Consider the following 18,522-nt stretch of genomic DNA (forward strand, 5'->3'; position numbering starts at 1 on the left):
TCTGGAGTTGCTTGAATTACAGGTTCATGACACCATACCCATTTATTTCTTTTTTATTTATTTTAAAATTTTCTTGAAGAAATGGAGCCTCACTTTGTTGCTCAGGTTGGTCTTGAACTCCTGGACTCAAGGGATCCTCCCGCCTCACTTTTCCAAAGTCCTGGGATAACAGGCATGAGTCGTCATGTTCAGTCATTCTTCTAGGAAAAATTTTTAATCACTCCCACTTATAATGAGTGGCCATAATTGTACTCAAGTAAGATAGTCTGGTATCCACATAAAAGCCTCAAGCATATTTCATTGATCAATTTCTTAGTGCCTGTGATATCTGTCTCCCAGATTGTTCTTTCACACAGAAATTTTTTTCATTTTTGCAAAATTCTGAAATGAAATTCTCCTCACTCTCTTTCCCACATGTATTTGTTGACATTTTGTGTTCTAAATCAATCTTCCCTGTGTTCATTTTTCCTTTTCTGGCTTCTTTTTAAATAAAATTTGAGACAATTTTTAAATCTAATCTTCTAAGTAAGTGTCTATAATTATTCTTACTCCTTTCTTTTTCTTTTTGTTTTTAAAATTTGCATCAATATACTGTGTTTCCAAGGTCTTTTTGCTGAGTTTGTGTTGGTAGCTTTCTTTTCATCTGCTGACTTTTCTGCTATATCAAGTAGCTTCTGCTCACCGTTTCACCCTTTTCATAGAAAGTGTAGGTGTGTCAGTATCAACAGCTGCCACTTATTTCTGGCCTTGAATAAGTCTTGTGCTGTCATTCAGTTTTTGTTCATGGATAGTGATAACTTCAGGATGACCTTGTTTGAGGTATTGTGTGTGGCGATGTGACTGGAAATCCTAAAGACAGGCCACTTGATCATTTGGATAAGAGGATCCCGTGTTGTACACATAAGAATCTATTCCTGGCTGGGCACGGTTGCTCACGCCTGTAATCCCAGCACTTTGGGAAACCGAGGCAGGCGGATCACGAGGTCAGGAGACTGAGACCATTCTGGTTAATGAGGTGAAACCCCGTCTCTACTAAAAAATACAAAAACAATTAGCCGGGCATGGTGGCGGGCGCCTGTAGTCCCAGCTACTCGGGAGGCTGAGGCAGGAGAATGGCGTGAACCCGGAAGGCGGAGCTTGCAGTGAGCCGAGATCCGGCCGCTGCACTGCAGCCTGGGTGACAGAGAAAGAGTCGTCTCAAAAAACAAAAATAAAAATAAAAATCTGTTCCTCCCCTTCCAGAATGGTTTGAGAATACAAGGGGATTTCAAAAACTTTGTGGAAGAAAGTAATTACAATATAAAACTAGACATTATATAAACTTTGTTTCTTAACATAAGCTCCATCACGTTCAAGAAGTTTGGCAAGTAATGATACAAGTAATTTAGCCTGCCTATAAAGAATTGAAGGTTCTGGGAATTTCACCATATAAATGCAGTCTTTTCACATTATTAACTGAAGAAAACAGAGTACACTTTAAAGATATTTTAATATTAGAAAAAAAGCAGAAGTCCAAAGATACTACATCAGAACTGTAAGTTGGGTGCCTAGGGATTTTCTTTTTCTTTCTTTCTTTCTTTTTTCTTTTCTTTTTTACTTCCATAGGTTGGGGAACAGGTGGTATTTAGTTATGTGAATAAGTTCTTTAGTGGTGATTTGTAAAATTTTGGTGCACCCATCATCCGGGCAGTATACACTGCACCCAATTTGTAGTCTTTTACACCTCAACCCTTTCCCACTCTTTCCTCTTGTTTTTTCCTAACTTTTTAATGATCACCATTGCAACTGGTGTGAGATAGTATCTCACTGTGGTTTTGATTTGCATTTCTCTGATGGCCAGTGATGATGAGCAATTTTCATGTGTCTGTTGGCTGTATGAATATCTTCTTTTGAGAAGTGTCTGTTCATATCCATATCCTTTGCTCACTTTTTGATGGGATTGTTTGTTTTTTTCTTGTAAATTTGTTTGAGTTCTTTGTAGGTTCTGGATATTAGCCCTTTGTCAGATGAGTAGATTGCAAAAATTTTCTCCTATTCTGTAGGTTGCCTGTTGGTAGTTTCTTTTGCTGTGCAGAAGCTCTTTAGTTTAATGAGATCCCATTTGTCAATTTTGGCTTTTGTTGTCGTTGCTTTTGGTGTTTTCGACATGAAGTCCTTGCCCATGCCTATGTCCTGAATGGTATTACCGCGGTTTTCTTCTAGGGTTTTTATGGTTTTAGGTCTAACATTTAGGTCTCTAATCCATCTTGAATTAATTTTCATATATGGAGTAAGGGAAGGATCCAGTTTCAGCTTTCTACTTATGGCTAACCAATTTTCCCAGCACCATTTATGAAATAGGGAATCCTTTCCCCATTTCTTGTTTTTGTCAGGTTTGTCAAAGATCAGATGGTTGTAGATATGTGGCATTATTTCGGAGGGCTCTGTTCTGTTTCATTGGTCTATATCTCTGTTTTGGTACCAGTACCATGCTGTTTTGGTTACTGTAGCCTTGTAGTATAGTTTGAAGTCAGGTAGTGTGATGCCTCCAGCTTTGTTCTTTTGGGTTAGGATTGTCTTGGCAATGTGGGTTTTTTTTTTTTTTTTGGTTCCATATGAACTTTAAAGCAGTTTTTTCCAATTCTGTGAAGAAAGTCATTGGTAGCTTGATGGGGATGGCATTTAATCTATAAATTAACTTGGGCAGTATGGCCATTTTCACGATATTGATTTCTTCCTATCCATGAGTATGGTATGTTCTTCCATTTATTTGTGTCCTCTTTTATTTCACTGAGCAGTGGTTTGTAGTTCTCCTTGAAGAGGTCCTTCACATCCCTTGTAAGTTGGATTCCTAGGTATTTTATTCTCTTTGAAGCAATTGTGAATGGGAGTTCATTCATGATTTGGCTCTCTATTTGTCTGTTATTGGTGTATAAGAATGCTGTGATTTTTGCACATTGATTTTGTATCCTGAGACTTTGCTGAAGTTTCTTATCAGCTTAAGGAGATTTTGGGCTGAGACGATGGGGTTTTCTAAATATACAATCATGTCATCTGCAAACAGGGACAATTTGACTTCTTTTCCTAACTGAATATCCTTTATTTCTTTCTCTTTCCTGATTGCCCTACCCAGAACTTCCAACACTATGTTGAATAGGAGTGGTGAGAGAGGGCATCCCTCTCTGTCTTGTGCTGATTTTCAAAGGGAATGCTTCCAGTTTTTGCCCATTCAGTATGATATTGGCTGTGGGTTTGTCATAAATAGCTACTACTATTTTCAGATACGTTCCATCAATACCGAATTTATTGAGAGTTTTTAGCATGAAGGGCTGTTGAATTTTGTCAAAGGCCTTTTCTGCATCTATTGAGATAATCATGTGGTTTTTGTCTTTGGTTCTGTTTATATGTTGGATTACGTTTATTGATTTGCATATATTGACCCAGCCTTGCATCCCAGGGATGAAGCCCACTTGATCATGGTGGATAAGCTTTTTGATGTGCTGCTGGATTCAGTTTGCCAGTATTTTATTGAGAATTTTTGCATCTATGTTCATCAGGGATATTGGTCTAAAATTCTCTTTTTTTGTTGTGTCTCTGCCAGGCTTTGGTATCAGGATGATGTTGGCCTCATAAAACGAGTTAGGGAGGATTCCCTCTTTTTCTATTGATGGGGATCGTTTCAGAAGGAATAGTACCAGCTCCTCCTTGTAACTCTGGTAGAATTCGGATGTGAATCCGTTGGGTCCTGGACTTTTTTTTTCGTTGGTAGGCTATTAATTATTACCTCAATTTCAGAGCCTGCTATTGGTCTATTCAGAGATTCACCTTCTTCCTGGTTTAGTCTTGGGAGAGTGTATGTGCCCAGGAATTTATCCGTTTCTTCTAGGTTTTCTAGTTTATTTGCCTAGTGGAGTTTATAGTATTCTCTGATGGTAGTTTGTATTTCTGTGGGGTCAGTGGTGATATCCCCTTTATCATTTTTTATTGCATCTATTTGATTCTTCTCTTCTTCTTTATTAGTCTTGCTAATGGTCTATCAATTTTGTTGATCTTTTCAAAAAACCATCTCCTGGATTCATTGATTTTTTTAAGGGTTTTTTTGTGTCTCTGTCTCCTTCAGTTCTTCTCTGATCTTAGTTATTTCTTGCCTTCTGCTAGCTTTTGAATGTGTTTGCTCTTGCTTCTCTAGTTCTTTTAATTGTGATGTTAGGGTGTCAATTTTATTTTATTTTATTTATTTTTTTTTTTTAGGCTCAAACAGATCTTTATTAATCAAAATAGGAACCATTACAATAAACACATTATTGCCAATGACAAGTATGTTTGTTTATTCCTATAGCATAAAAATCTGTGCTTTGGAATTTGATGAACTCTTGGAAAGCATTCCCTGCAAAAAAAAAATTGTTGGGCAGCTCAAAGAAGTTGTAGTTGGTTGCTAAGAGGTCAGGTGAATATGGCAGATGAGGCAAAACTTCGTAGCCTAATTCATTCAACTTTTGAAGCATCGGTTGTACGACATGCTGTTGGGTGGTGTTGTGGAGAAGAATTGGGCCTTTTCTGTTGACCAATGTCAGCTGCAGGCATTGCAGTTTTCAGTGCATCACATCAATTTGCTGAGCATACTTCTCAGATGTAAGGGCTTTGCTAGAATTCAGAAAGCTGTAGTGGACCAGACCAGCAGCAGACTACCAAACAGTGACCATGATCTTCTTTTTGTGCAAGTTTGGCCTTGGGGAGTGCTTTGGAGCTGCTTCTCAGTGCAACCACTGAGCTGGTAGTCACTGGTTTTCATATAAAATCCACTTTTCGTCACATGTCACAATCTGATAGAGAAATGGTTCGTTATTGTTATGTAGAATAAGAGAAGATGCCATTTCAAAATGATAATTTTTAAAATTTTCACTCAGCTCATGAGGCGCCCACTTATCAAGCTTTTTCAGCTTTCCAATTTGCTTCAAATGCCGAAGGACCCTAAAGTGGTCGATGTTGAGTTCTTTGGCAATTTCTTGTGTAGTTGTAAGAGGACAACCTAGATGATTGTTCTCAATTAGTCACTGTCAACTTCTGAAGGCCAGCCACTATGTTCCTCACCTTCAAGGCTCTTGTCACCTTCGCAAAGCTTCTTGAACCACCACTGTACTGTATGTTCATTAGCAGTTCCTGAGCCAAATGCATTGTTGATGATACAAGTTGTCTCCACTGATTTAAGACCCATTTTGAACTTGAATAAGAAAATTGCTTAAATTTGCTTTTTGTCTAACATAATTTCCATAGTCTAAAATAAACTTAAAATAAACAGAAAGTAATTAGTCATTAGCAAAATAACATAAAGCGAGAAATGTCCATTAAAAAGATGTGTAACAAACCACATTTATTTAAGAAATGTATTCCAATATCAAATGGCAAATTCCACCAATCCAAAAAAAAATGCAATGAGTTTTCACCAACTAATAAGACTAAAAACTGACTTCACATCAGAAACCAAAGAAGCTGGAAAGCAGTGAGATGACATAGTTAAGGTTGTGGCAGAAAAAGGCGGTCAACTGAGAACTCCATCTACCTCAACTCACATTCAACAACAAAGAGAAAATTAAACATTCCAGAAAACGAAAGCTGAGAGACTAATGCAATAAATATTAAAGTGAATCTTTCAAGCTGAAATGAAAGGATAGTATATGGTTTCTCAAATACAAACTAAGAAATAAAAGAACACCAGGAAATGTTACTACATTGTTCTTTTGAAAGGTCAACATCTTTCTGTTTGTTACTCATTTCTTGTTCTATCTCTTTTAAATACAGTTGTATAAAGCAATAACTATAAAATTATTTGATAGCTTTACAAAAAATACAGAAATAGAAAAAGAGAATTTTAAAACTATGTTAGAAAATAATCTATTTAACAATCACAAAAGACAGGAATGGATGAATAAAGAAATTTTAAAAAAATAAGACATATAGAAAACAAGGAGCAAATAACAGATGCAAATTCTACTTTATCTGTAAATATACTAAATTGAATAATTATACATCCCAAATAAAAGATGGATATTGAAAGAATGGTTAAAAAATAAATACAATCCAATAATACACTGTTTACAAGGACACATTTTACATGGAAAGACACAAATAAGTTGAAAATAAACAAATGGAAAAGATATACAAGGCAAGATTGAATCAAGATGGAGATGGAATAGCAATATCAGGCAACATAGACTTTAAGATAAAATGTTATGAGATTCAAAAAAAGCACATTTTATAATGATGAGTCAAAAATGGAAGATATATGGTTATAAACATGCATGCACCTACAAATAAGGCCTCAAATTTAATGAAGCAAAAACTGACAGAATTAAAGAGAGAGAGAAGTCAACAATTTATTTGGAGATTCAATACCCACTTTTTTGTTTGTTTGTTTTGTTTTTGTTGTTGTTGTTGTTGTTTTATTATTATACTTTAAGTTCTAGGGTACATGTGCATAACGTGCAGGTTTGTACATATGTATACTTGTGCCATCTCCAAGACAATCCTAAGTCAAAAGAACAAAGCTGGAGGCATCACGCTACCTGACTTCAAACTATACTACAAGGCTGCAGTAACCAAAACAGCATGGTACTGGTACCAAAACAGAGATATAGACCAATGGAACAGAACAGAGTCCTCAGAAATAATACCACACATCTACAGCCATCTGATCTTTGACAAACCTGAGAGAAACAAGAAATGGGGAAAGGATTCCCAATTTAATAAATGGTGCTGGGAAAATTGGTTAGCCATAAGTAGAAAGCTGAAACTGGATCCTTTCCTTACTCCTTATACGAAAATTAATTCAAGATGGATTAGAGACTTAAATGTTAGACCTAATACCATAAAAACCCTAGAGGAAAACCTAGGTTGTACCATTCAGGACATAGGCATGGGCAAAGACTTCATATGTCTAAAACACCAAAAGCAACGGCAGCAAAAGCCAAAATTGACAAATGGGATCTCATTAAACTAAAGAGCTTCTGCACAGCAAAAGAAACTACCATCAGAGTGAACAGGCAACCTACAGAATGGGAGAAAATTGTTGCAATCTACTCATCTGACAAAGGGCTAATATCCAGAACCTACAGAGAACTCAAACAAATTTACAAGAAAAAAACAAACAACCCCATCAAAAAGTGGGCAAAGGATATGAACAGACATTTCTCAAAAGAAGACATTCATACAGCCAACAGACACATGAAAAAATGCTCATCATCACTGGCCATCAGAGAAATGCAAATCAAAACCACAATGAGATACCATCTCACATCAGTTAGAATGGCGATCATTAAAAAGTCAGGAAACAACAGGTGCTGGAGAGGATGTGGAGAAATAGGAACACTTTTACACTGTTGGTGGGATTGTAAACTAGTTCAACCATTATGGAAAACAGTATGGTGATTCCTCAAGGATCTAGAACTAGATGTACCATATGACCCAGCCATCCCATTACTGGGTATATACCCAAAGGATTATAAATCATGCTGCTCTAAAGACACATGCACACGTATGTTTATTGCGGCACTATTCACAATAACAAAGACTTGGAATCAACCCAAATGTCCATCAGTGACAGACTGGATTAAGAAAATGTGGCACATCTACACCATGGAATACTATGCAGCCATAAAAAAGGATGAGTTTGTGTCCTTTGTAGGGACATGGATGCAGCTGGAAACCATCATTCTTAGCAAACTATCACAAGAACAGAAAACCAAACACTACATGTTCTCACTCATAGGTGGGAACTGAACAATGAGATCACTTGGACTCGGAAAGGGGAACATCACACACTGGGGCCTATCATGGGGAAGGGGAAGGTGGGAGGGATTGCATTGGGAGTTATACCTGATGTAAATGACGAGTTGATGGGTGCTGACGAGTTGATGGGTGCAGCACAGCAACAGGGTGTCAATTTTAGATCTTTCCTGCTTTCTCTTGTGGGCATTTAGTGCTATAAATTTCCCTCTACACACTGCTTTAAATGTGTCCCTGAGATTCTGGTATGTTGTATCTTTGTTTTCATTGGTTTCAAAGAACATCTTTATTTCTGCCTTTATTTTTTTATGTACCCAGTAGTCATTCAGGAGCACGTTGATCAGTTTCCATGTAGTTGAGTGATTTTGATTGTGTTTCTTAGTCCTGAGTTCTAGTTTGATTGCACTGTGGTCTGAGAGACAGTTTGTTATAATTTCTGTTCTTTTACATTTGCTGAGGAGTGCTTTACTTCCAACTGTGTAGTCGATTTTGGAATAAGTGCAATGTGGTGCTGAGAAGAATGTATATTCTGTTGATTTGGGGTGGAGAGTTCTATAGATGTCTATTAGGTCTGCTTGCTGCAGAGATGAGTTCAATTCCTGGATATCCTTGTTAACTTTCTGTCTCGTTGATCTGTCTAATGTTGACAGTGGGGCGTTCAAGTCTCCCATTATTGTTGTGTGGGAGTCTAAGTCTCTTTGTAAGTCTCTAAGGACTTGGTTTATATATCTGGGTGCTCCTGTATTGGATGCATATATATTTAGAATAGTTAGCTCTTCTTGTTGAATTGATCCCTTTACCATAATGTAATGGCCGTCTTTGTCTCTTTTGATCTTTGTTGGTATAAAATCTGTTTTATCAGAGACTAGGATTGCAACCCCTGTCTTTTTCTGTTTTCCATTTGCTTGGTAGATCTTCCTCCATCCCTTTATTTTGAGCCTATATGTGTCTCTGCACGTGAAATGGGTCTCCTAAATACAACATACTGATGGGTCTTGACTCTTTATCCAATTTGCCAGTCTGAGTCTTTTAATTGGACCATTTAGCCCATTTACATTTAAGGTTAATATTGTTATGTGTGCACTTGATGCTGTCATTATGATGTTAGCTGGTTATTTTGCTCATTAGTTGATGCAGTTTCTTCCTAGCATCGATGGTCTTTACATTTTGGCATGTTTTTGCAGTGGCTGGTACCAGTTGTTCCTTTCCATGTTTAGTGCTTCCTTCAGGAGCTCTTGTAGGGCAGGCCTGGTGGTGTCAAAATCTCTCAACATTTACTTGTCTGTAAAGGATTTTATTTCTCCTTCACTTATGACACTTAGTTTGGCTGGATATGAAATTCTGTGTTGAAAATTCTTTCCTTTAAGAATGTTGAATATTGGCCCCCACTCTCTTCTGGCTTGGAGAGTTTCTGCCGAGAGATCTGCTGTTAGTGTGATGGGCTTCCCTTTGTGGGTAACCCCACCTTTCTCTCTGGCTGCCCTTAACATTTTCTTTCCTTCATTTCAACTTTGATGAATCTGACAATTATGTGTCTTGGAGTTGCTCTTCTCAAGGAGTATCTTTGTGGCGTTCTCTGTATTTCCTGAATTTGAATGTTGGCCTGCTAGGTTAGGGAAGTTCTCCTGGATAATAGCCCGCAGAGTGTTTTCCAACTTGGTTCCATTCTCCCCGTCACTTTCAGGTACACCAATCAGATGTAGATTTGATCTTTTCCCATGATCCCATATTTCTTGGAGATTTTGTTCATTTCTTTTTAGTCTTTTTTCTCTAAACTTCTCTTCTTGTTTCATTTCATTCATTTGATCTTCAGTCACTGATACTCTTTCTTCCAGTTGATCAAGTCAGTTACTGAAGCTTGTGGATTGTCACATATTTCTCGTGTCATGGTTTTCATCTCTATCAGGTCATTTATGAACTTCTCTGCATTGGTTATTCTAGTTATCCATTCGTCAAATCTTTTTTAGTTTCTTTGCACTGGGTTCGTAGTTCCTCCTTTAGCTCTGCAAAGTTTGATTGACTGATGGCTTCTTCTCTCGACTTGTCAAAGTCATTCTCCATCTAGCTTTGTTCCATTGCTGGTGAGGAGCTGCGTTCCTTTGGAGGGGGAGAGGCACTCTGATTTTTTGAATTTTCAGTTTTTCTGCACGCTTTTTCCCCATCTTTGTGGTTTTATCTACCTTTTTGGTCTTTGATGATGGTCACGTACAGATGGGGTTTTGATGTGGATGTCCTTTCAGTTTGTTAGTTTTCCTTCTAACACTCAGAACCCTCAGCTGCAGGTCTGTTGGAGTTTGCTTGAGGTCCACTCCAGACCCTTTTTGCCTGGGTATCAGCAGTGGAGGCTCAATTAAAAATACAGAAATCACCCGTCTTCTGTGTCACTCACACTGAGAGCTGGAGGCTGGAGCTGTTCCTGTTCAGCCCTCTTGGTGCCCAATCTCAAGTAAAATAATTTTTAAACGACCAAGGTGGATAACTGACTGTTCGGAAATAAATAGAACTATTTGGTGTAAACTGCAGATGAGGCTTGCTTAGATGGGCTGACAGAGATGAAAGTGATGAAACTGGTTGCAGCAGGAAATTATTTTGAAGCTTGAACATCACAATGATAATATAGCTTATTTGACTAGATATTATGTGATGTAAGGGGAAAACAGAAGAGTCAAGAATAAATCCTTGTTTGATTAATTAGATGAATAATTTACCAAGACCAAATAGAGTTGGAAGAGGAGTAAATTTGTAGTTCTAGGAGGGAAGAGGCAGAGGTAGGAGAAACCCGAGGAGAGAGCTAGAGGTTCCTGGAAAGACTGATAGAGTGTTCCCAAAAGAACGGTAAACTGCCAAGGGGTCGCAGGAGATGCAGGACTGAGAATTGATTCCTGAAATGAGTGGAATGGAGGCAGTAGACCACCCTGACAGACTTGGAGTGGAAAGAACAAAAGCATCTTTAATGTGTGTTTTAAAAAATGGAAGTGAGAGGATTGGGAAAGAATCACACACATACGTTCCAAGAACTTTTGCAATAAAAATGGCAGACAAATAATATGGTAGGAAAGAAACACTAAGAGTCATAGGAGACCTCTGTAGAAATGGGTGATGTTTCAGCAGGCTTTTGCTGATTGAAGTAATCCCATAGAGCGTAGATGTAAGAATCAGGAGACAAAAAGGTCACATGCAGAAGCAAAATCCTTGATTGGGTAATGTGGTTTAGAATCAAGAGGGAAGGTAAGAGATAGAGGTAGGAAGGCTTCACCTAAGATAATAGGAAAGAAGCCAGAGAACTGTGATTGAACTGAATGTGGTTGCTCAACTTGGTGGTGCACACAGCAAGATCCTTCTATTCTGATGTTTCTGAACTCCTTAGTGAATTATCTGAGGCTATCAGAGGGCACAGCAGCAGTTTTCTAATATTGAACCTTCCTTGCTTGAGAAGCAGACATGCCAATCTCTGCAAGGTTTTTGGTATGTATGTTACCTCATTAATCTCCATATTCTAAGGTAGCTGTTATGATTCTTCTCATTTTAGATGAGGAAATTCAAGCTCTGAGAGACCAAGTAGCTTTTTAAGAGTCCAGAGCTAGCAAGAAAAAGATTTATGTCTTAACTAAAACCTGAGAGCTTCCCAATTCTTCGCTCCTTAAAGTCATGCTGCCTCCTTAGTGAAATCCATTCAGGTTTCATTAAGGAAAGATGAGGAGCATAGGGAGGGAGGAAAGTGATCACTGTTAAAATAGGGTAAATGGGATAGAGAGGATTCTGTGGATAAGAAGCATAGAGCCATATTCATTCCCTTGAAACCAAACTCAGTTTCTTAGAAATGATAAGGATTTCTTTTTGCTTCTGTGACTTATTTTCCATTTGTTGTGTTTTTGGCCTTAAGATTACTGGAATATCAGTAAACGATCTGATAATAATTTTAAAATTTCAGTTGGTACTATAGAAGTCAGGGAAGGGCCAGGTGTGATGGCTCACGCCTGTAATCCCAAGATATTGGGAGGCTGAGGCAAGCAGATCACCTGAAGTCAGAAGTTCTAGCCTAGCCTGGCCAACAGGGTAAAACCCCATCTCAACTAAAATTACAAAAATTACCTAGGCATGATGGTGGGAACCTGTAATCCCAGCTACTGTGAAGGGTGAGGCAGGAGAATAGCTTCAACCCAGGATATGCAGGTTGTGGTAAGCCAAGATTACGCCACTGCACTCCAACCTAGGTGATAGAGCAAGACTCCATCTCAGAAAAAGAAAAAAAAAATAGAAGCCAGGGAAGGAGATAAACAGTAAAACATTGTTCATGGCAGCTGGCTAAATTAGAATTAAAGAGGAGGGAAGCTCCCTGGAAGCAACAGAGAGAAGGGGTCCTAGATGTTCTTGGTCCTCACATTCCACATTCACAAACACTGAGAAAGAGATACCACAATCAGAAATTGCAAGCTGATTATTTTATTGGTATATTGAATTTAGAGCTATGACCACCTTCTTCCAATGTCATGGCATTTGAATCGTTTGAATCACTGTCATCTTCTTATTCAGTTTCTGAAACAAACAAACAAGGAAGTTCGTAAACCAGACTTGACATGGCAGGAAATGTCTAATTCCTCGCTGGTGTTACTGCAGTAGAGTACATGAGAGCCCATCCTCTCTCCTCCAACCCTTCTACCCCTGTGATTCCTTCCTAATTTTTTCTGTGTTCACTCTTTTTGTGCCCTTAGACACAATGTGCTCCAAATTGTTGCTTAGAAGATGAATAGAAAAGATCATCCTTAGGTTGTTATGACTCATTGCTGTTGAATTTGTTCAAGGATATATTTACACAGATGTTAACTGGCACGTGTTCTATAATAGTGAGAAGCTGAAACCACCCTCAGTGTCCAGTGACAGGGATTGGTTAAGGAAATCATGGCAAAGCCACACAATGGAGTAGCAAAAGCTTGTAAAAGCAAACAGAAAACCACTGAAGAGATGTATTTAGCTCCATAAACTGATGAGGAAGTTTTTAAAAAGTGTATTTTTAAATGACTCACATATATACCTGCATATAACTTACATTATTAGTGGTAGGGGAAAAGAATGCTATATGTCTGTGCACACATAAATATTTCAAAGAGAAGATGCCATAAAGTCAACAGTGGTAGCTTTTTGAAGGAAGGAAGGTGGGTAGGATGAGTTATGCCTTTAAAATTAGCTTCATATTTTCCCATTCCATTAGATACCTTTTGTTAGCTTAATCATGTACTTATTGAAAAGGAAGTATCTAAAAAATGAGACACCTTTTAGCTGCTGAATGTTCAGGGACCACTTGTCAGGAATACTGGACTAGAGAGGCTGGTGTGAGGCAGGACTGAGCAAACAATGCTCAGGTGAAAACTTTAAATGGGAGGTCTCTGAGTTTGTGGGCAGAAAACAGCACCAAGAATGAACATGGTACTACTTCCTCATTGCCAGCACAATTTGAGACAGATTATATGGTAAGTTGTTTCTCAACATCAGAATTCCTTAAAGAGTTCGTTAGAAATACAGGGTCTTATTACCCATTTCCAGAGTATCTGGATACAAATCTTTAGAAATGGGTTCCAGGACAATACAATGTCAATGGGCTTTTAGTTAATTCATTGGCACAATAAAGTCGGAGAACTGTAGCACTTAGAGCACTTGGTGAACATAAACAGGAATCATACCTGTCATTGAACCTTGATTACTGGGGAGGCTGTCCCTGGGGAGGCCTGGGTGGTCTGCCACCTTGAGGAGGTGGAGGTGGTCCCTGGGGCTTTCCAGCAGGAGGTGGCGGAGGCTGCTGGGGATTGCCTCCTGGTGGGGGTGGTCCTTGTGGCTTTCCTGGAGGTGGGGGACCTTGAGGTTTGTTGCCTCCTGGTGGGGGTGGTCCTTGTGGCTTTCCTGGAGGTGGGGGACCTTGAGGTTTGTTGCCTCCTTGTGGGGGTGGTCCTTGTGGCTTTCCTGGACGAGGTGGGGGACCTTGGGACTGGTTGCCTCCTTGTGGGGGTGGTCCTTCTGGCCTTCCTGGACGAGGTGGGCGACCTTGGGACTGGTTGCCTCCTTGTGGGGGTGGTCCTTCTGGCCTTCCTGGACGAGGTGGGCGACCTTGGGACTGGTTGCCTCCTTGTGGGGGTGGTCCTTCTGGCCTTCCTGGACGAGGTGGGGGACCTTGGGACTGGTTGCCTCCTTGTGGGGGTGGTCCTTCTGGCCTTCCTGGACGAGGTGGGCGACCTTGGGACTGGTTGCCTCCTTGTGGGGGTGGTCCTTCTGGCCTTCCTGGACGAGGTGGGGGACCTTGGGACTGGTTGCCTCCTTGTGGGGGTGGTCCTTCTGGCCTTCCTGGACGAGGTGGGCGACCTTGGGACTGGTTGCCTCCTTGTGGGGGTGGTCCTTCTGGCCTTCCTGGACGAGGTGGGGGACCTTGGGGACTGGTTGCCTCCTTGTGGGGGTGGTCCTTCTGGCCTTCCTGGACGAGGTGGGCGACCTTGGGACTGGTTGCCTCCTTGTGGGGGTGGTCCTTCTGGCCTTCCTGGACGAGGTGGGGGACCTTGGGACTGGTTGCCTCCTTGTGGGGGTGGTCCTTCTGGCCTTCCTGGAGGAGGTGGAGGACACACAGCATTCACTGAATAGCTGCAGCAAATTTTTACTGTAACGCAGCTAAATGCGGAAATGCACAAAAATAAGACCCAGACACTTATTTCTTTGCATTTTCAGTGAAGTAATAAAACTCTGGAGTTGAACGCTGGGAAAGAATGAAGCAGTTGAGGGGATCTCAGTATAAGGAGGAGTCAGAATAAGGACACTGCCCAGTTCTCTGTCATCTCCCAAGCAGGCACTCCTGGCCAGGGGGAAGTCAACCCACTCCTGTTGTCATCTAAGACAAGCATCTCTGCTATTCAATTTGGTGGCCCTGCTCATGGTCCCCAAAATCAAGGTTGCATGAAGATTGCCTATGTTATTAGGGGGACTAACATTAATCAATTCCTGAAAGGAAAATGTTGATGAGAAAACACTGAAGAACTGATCAGTTCATGAGCAGAAGAAGATAGTCAAAAGAGATTGAGAATGAATTGGGTTTTACCTGATTTTAGGGAGGGAGATTCTTCCTGAATCACATCTAGAAGAGAAGCACAGGGTGATGGGAAAAGTTACGTCTCGAATCTGTCAAGACTCACAAGTGTTCTACGGGGAAAAGGGTCTTCTCACCACTCCCCATGCCTCCCCTTGGTTAACTCGTCAGCCACCATCTGTGAAGCTGCTCAAAGGGGAGGAAGGTGTAAGGGGAGGCACGGTTGTTATGACACAGAGCAACAACCACGAACTCAACATAGAAGAGCCCCATTTTTTCCTCCCTAGAATCCCTCAAGACTTAATGCTAATTTAGTTTACACATGCCAGGTACTTCAATGTAATACTTTGGTATTCTTATGCCCTCCATCTCCTATAAATACATTGCTTATGTACACAAAATTTCTCAATTTGGGTAACCAGAAGTAATCATTTCAATACAATCTTACCCATACCACTCCCAGCACATTGAAATACTGCATGTAGGAGAGACAAAAATTACAATAATTGGCTCAGATATTTCTATATCTGTAGTTAGGCACAGGCAAGTGTTTTATCCAGTTGTGCCTCCTCTGCAGTATCTCTGATGTGTGTTTATCTCCATCGTTGATGCTGATCCACCAGGTATAGCAAGGCCACCATCATGCCTGTGTACTTACTGAGATCAGTATAGGATGCTCACAGCTGGACTTGCCTGAAGCTGCCTTGCATTCTCCACTGCATCCTTCAGAGCACAGTCATATCTCTCTCTAAATGCACATCTTACCTTCCCATTCCCCAGGTACAAATTCTTTATTGGATTTTCATTGTGCATTAAATAAATTAGAAGCCCTTGGTGTAGAATGAGGGCACAACAGGTCTCCTGATCCTGGGCATGAAAACTCCGCAGCCCCATCTGTGTTTTCATTCTCCTCTCTTCCCCATAATTACCATTATTACCTCCTAAGCCCCAAGCAGAGTCACCGCATCATCTCCCCCTTCTGTTTTACCTTCACTGAAGCTCCGAGCTGGACTCAAGGCCAGCAGGGCCACTGACAGCAAAATCAGCAGCATCTTGCAGGAGGCTCTGGAGTTGCTCCCAACTCTGTGCTGGGAGAAACGTGGCAACTCCCTTTATAAAGAGAAGCAGAACAATGACACCTTTGAGCTCCACACTGAATGGGCCTTGCCACCTCAGAGATTGGGTTCTGCTTTGCTCACTGCAGGTCAGGTGCATCCCTTATTTCTCTCTGGGACTCTAGCCCAGAGGGATGGGTTGGGTTGGAATTTGTTGGTGACTTATTTCTAGAAGGTACAACTATGACTTGAACGAAGGTTTTAAATGAACTAGGTCCAAGCAATCAGCACTGTGTCATAATTGAACTTCAGACATCAGTAGAGTTTCAATCTTTTTGGTAACACTATTGTCCACTTTCCACTCTGTTATTTATTTCTGGATATGTGTGTGTGGGCAGCAAAGCTACACCCAGCAGTGACAATAATCAATATCTCTGGCTCTTTTTATAGCCTATTTCCATCTCTTGTGATGTATGTACAGATAGTATCACATTTAGCTAAAGTCTTGATGCGATAGAGATGGTTTCTGCCATCTGTGAGATGTGTGAAGACAGCACACTCCTGGGCACACATAGATGATGGAAAGCTGCCCTGCAGCCTTCTCATGCTACAGTATTGTTCAAGCTTCTCTGGATCTCACTTAGCTCAGGCAAGGCTTGTTCTTGTGCAACACAGGAAGGCCAAAATTGTGTATTTTAAAGTATCTTTAGGAGTTATTAATGCAAAATGGACACGGAAACCACAAGGAAATATCTAGACCTGAGAAAACTGAATATATAGTTTCTAGCAGGAGCCATGCGATATCATGTCGTCAAAACTTACTTCATGCTCTTCACTTTCTCTAGAATATTCTATAAAATTCACCCTCTGCTTCATTTGTTTTAAGAATTGTATTGAATTCCTACCTCTGATAATTAAGTGGCTACAATTCTACATTCAAATAAGGTAATCAGATACGCCCATCAAAGCTTCAATTGCATTGTGTTGGTTTTCTTGGTTTAGTCAGTATTTGTGTTATGTGTTTTCTCAGATTGTTCTTCCACAAGGAGTGTTTTTGTTTGTTTTTTGTTTGTTTGTTTGTTTTTACAATATTCTGATATGCATTCCTCCTTACATTCTTTCTGGTACTTCTTTGTTCATATTTTATTTTCTGAGTCAAGTTCATTATGTGTAATTTTCTTTATGTATCTGACTTTTCCCACCATTAATGTGGTGAGATTTCCTTTATTTAATCTTCTAAGTAATAAGCTATAATTGTCACCACCTTTGTTTCGTTCTTGTTTGTGTAATTTCACAATAAATGTTGTGTTTCCAAAAAGTCCTATCAGAGATCTGCGTTGTTAGCACTTCTTTCAGCTGCTGATTCTTCTGTTATTTCTAGTAAATCCCTGCTCATCAGTTCATGGAATATACAGGTTAGTCACTATCAACAGCAGTCATTTACCACTTAGACTTTCTGAGTGTCTCATGTTCACATTTTGTGCATGACTGGTGTTAATTTAAGGACAGCTTGGTTGGAGATATGATGGCGGTAGGGAGGGTATGTGACAGTAAATCCTAAAGACAAACCTCTTCAGCACTGGGGAGGAGTGGATCCTGGGCTGTGCAGATGAGGGTCGGGTCTGGCCCTTCTGAAGAGTTGTGGGTAATAGTAAAGGGAGACTTCCTAATACCAGACACTTTGCTACAGATAACTTGGCCCTTTCAAGGGAACCAAGAAGTTTGGTATTTTCACTGACAAAAATATAGACATACTTGAAAGGGAAAGATATTATTAATTGGCAATTTCTTCTGGCTCTACAGAAAGTGGACTGGTTCTAACTAGTCTTCATGAGTTTTATCTCAGGCAGAGAGTAGTTGCTTGTGCCCGCAGGTCCCACTGTATTATTGAGATTTATGTCTCTGGTCTCACCAGACACTATTTTCCATAGGAACTGGAGATGAATAATCCTGCCTACATATCTTAAGTTAGACCATCAGGTAGCAAAGGGATGTCAGAGACAAGGAGCAGCAAAGAGGCCTGGCTGACATTGCCTGATTAAGTCACCAACTGAGGTTGCTGCAGGCCTGAGGCAACACAGACTTGTCTTTGGCAGGAGAGTACAGGAAGAGAATAGAAATGCCCCTAAAAGTCACTCATCTCCGGCCCTTTCCCTGACCTTCTCCAATGTCAGCAGTGAGTAAAGTTTATCAGGAAAGCATAAATATCAGCTATGCACTCACCAGACAAAACAATAACAGAAGTGATTGAAAGGTGGAAATTGACACTGTCTGTGAGTGAGGGTGGGTGAAAGGGAGAAGCCAGACTGCTGCAGGAGCTTGGGCATCTAGACGTGAGTGGCAACCCTCAGCACTCCACTTGCCTCCATGTTCATATTCTGAGGTCCTGAAGGAAGAGTCTGCAGCATATGAAATTTTAGGAAATGCAATTCAGCTCTCATAACAGCTCCCATCCTGTTCTAAGTCAAGTGTTCCGTGGTTCAAAAATCCTCACTCCCTTCAGGCACTGCCCTTTAGCAAACCGAGTTGCCTCCACTTTCAACACATCCCAAATAGAACCACTTGCATAATCTTTACTAGAAGGTGATAGTTCAGGCCATGATGCTCTCTCCTGAAGGACTTTAATATCCTCAGCTGCTCTTG

At 40.3% G+C, this 18,522-nt stretch overlaps 2 protein-coding genes across 5 annotated transcripts in view; both read right to left on the bottom strand.

The window, feature by feature from the left end:
- The window catches only part of MAGOHB (mago homolog B, exon junction complex subunit), a 1,022,454-nt gene that overhangs the window by 754,123 nt on the left and 249,809 nt on the right, over window positions 1–18,522 (bottom strand). The window lies entirely within an intron of this gene.
- LOC126930769 (basic salivary proline-rich protein 3) lies at window positions 12,182–15,914 on the bottom strand. 4 transcript variants are annotated; one of them, XM_050748269.1, is made up of 7 exons: window positions 15,813–15,893; window positions 14,837–14,872; window positions 14,240–14,347; window positions 14,050–14,175; window positions 13,924–13,986; window positions 13,440–13,860; window positions 12,182–12,297 (listed from the first exon to the last, which is right to left on the bottom strand). In XM_050748269.1, exons 1-6 carry the CDS (start codon window positions 15,874–15,876, stop codon window positions 13,457–13,459), a joined length of 801 nt encoding a protein of 266 aa, XP_050604226.1. In that variant the 5' UTR covers window positions 15,877–15,893; the 3' UTR covers window positions 12,182–12,297; window positions 13,440–13,456. The 4 variants fall into 4 exon arrangements, with proteins under 4 accessions (XP_050604226.1, XP_050604225.1, XP_050604228.1 ...); XM_050748268.1 differs by having other exon boundaries at window positions 13,440–14,175; window positions 15,813–15,914; XM_050748271.1 differs by lacking the exon at window positions 14,240–14,347 and having other exon boundaries at window positions 13,440–14,094.

This window comes from Macaca thibetana, chromosome 11, assembly GCF_024542745.1.
Source record: "Macaca thibetana thibetana isolate TM-01 chromosome 11, ASM2454274v1, whole genome shotgun sequence".
Taxonomy (NCBI): Eukaryota; Metazoa; Chordata; class Mammalia; order Primates; family Cercopithecidae; genus Macaca; species Macaca thibetana.

Excerpts from the sequence above, each read along its gene's own strand:
- LOC126930769 (XM_050748268.1), bottom strand. The coding sequence starts at position 15,876 with ATGCTGCTGATTTTGCTGTCAGTGGCCCTGCTGGCCTTGAGTCCAGCT. Across the intron at positions 14,873-15,812 it reads AGCTCGGAGCTTCAGTGAAG|ATGTGATTCAGGAAGAATCT; the intron begins GTAAAACAGAAG and ends CTTCTCTTCTAG. Across the intron at positions 14,348-14,836 it reads ATCTCCCTCCCTAAAATCAG|GAAGGCCAGAAGGACCACCC; the intron begins GTAAAACCCAAT and ends CACCTCCTCCAG.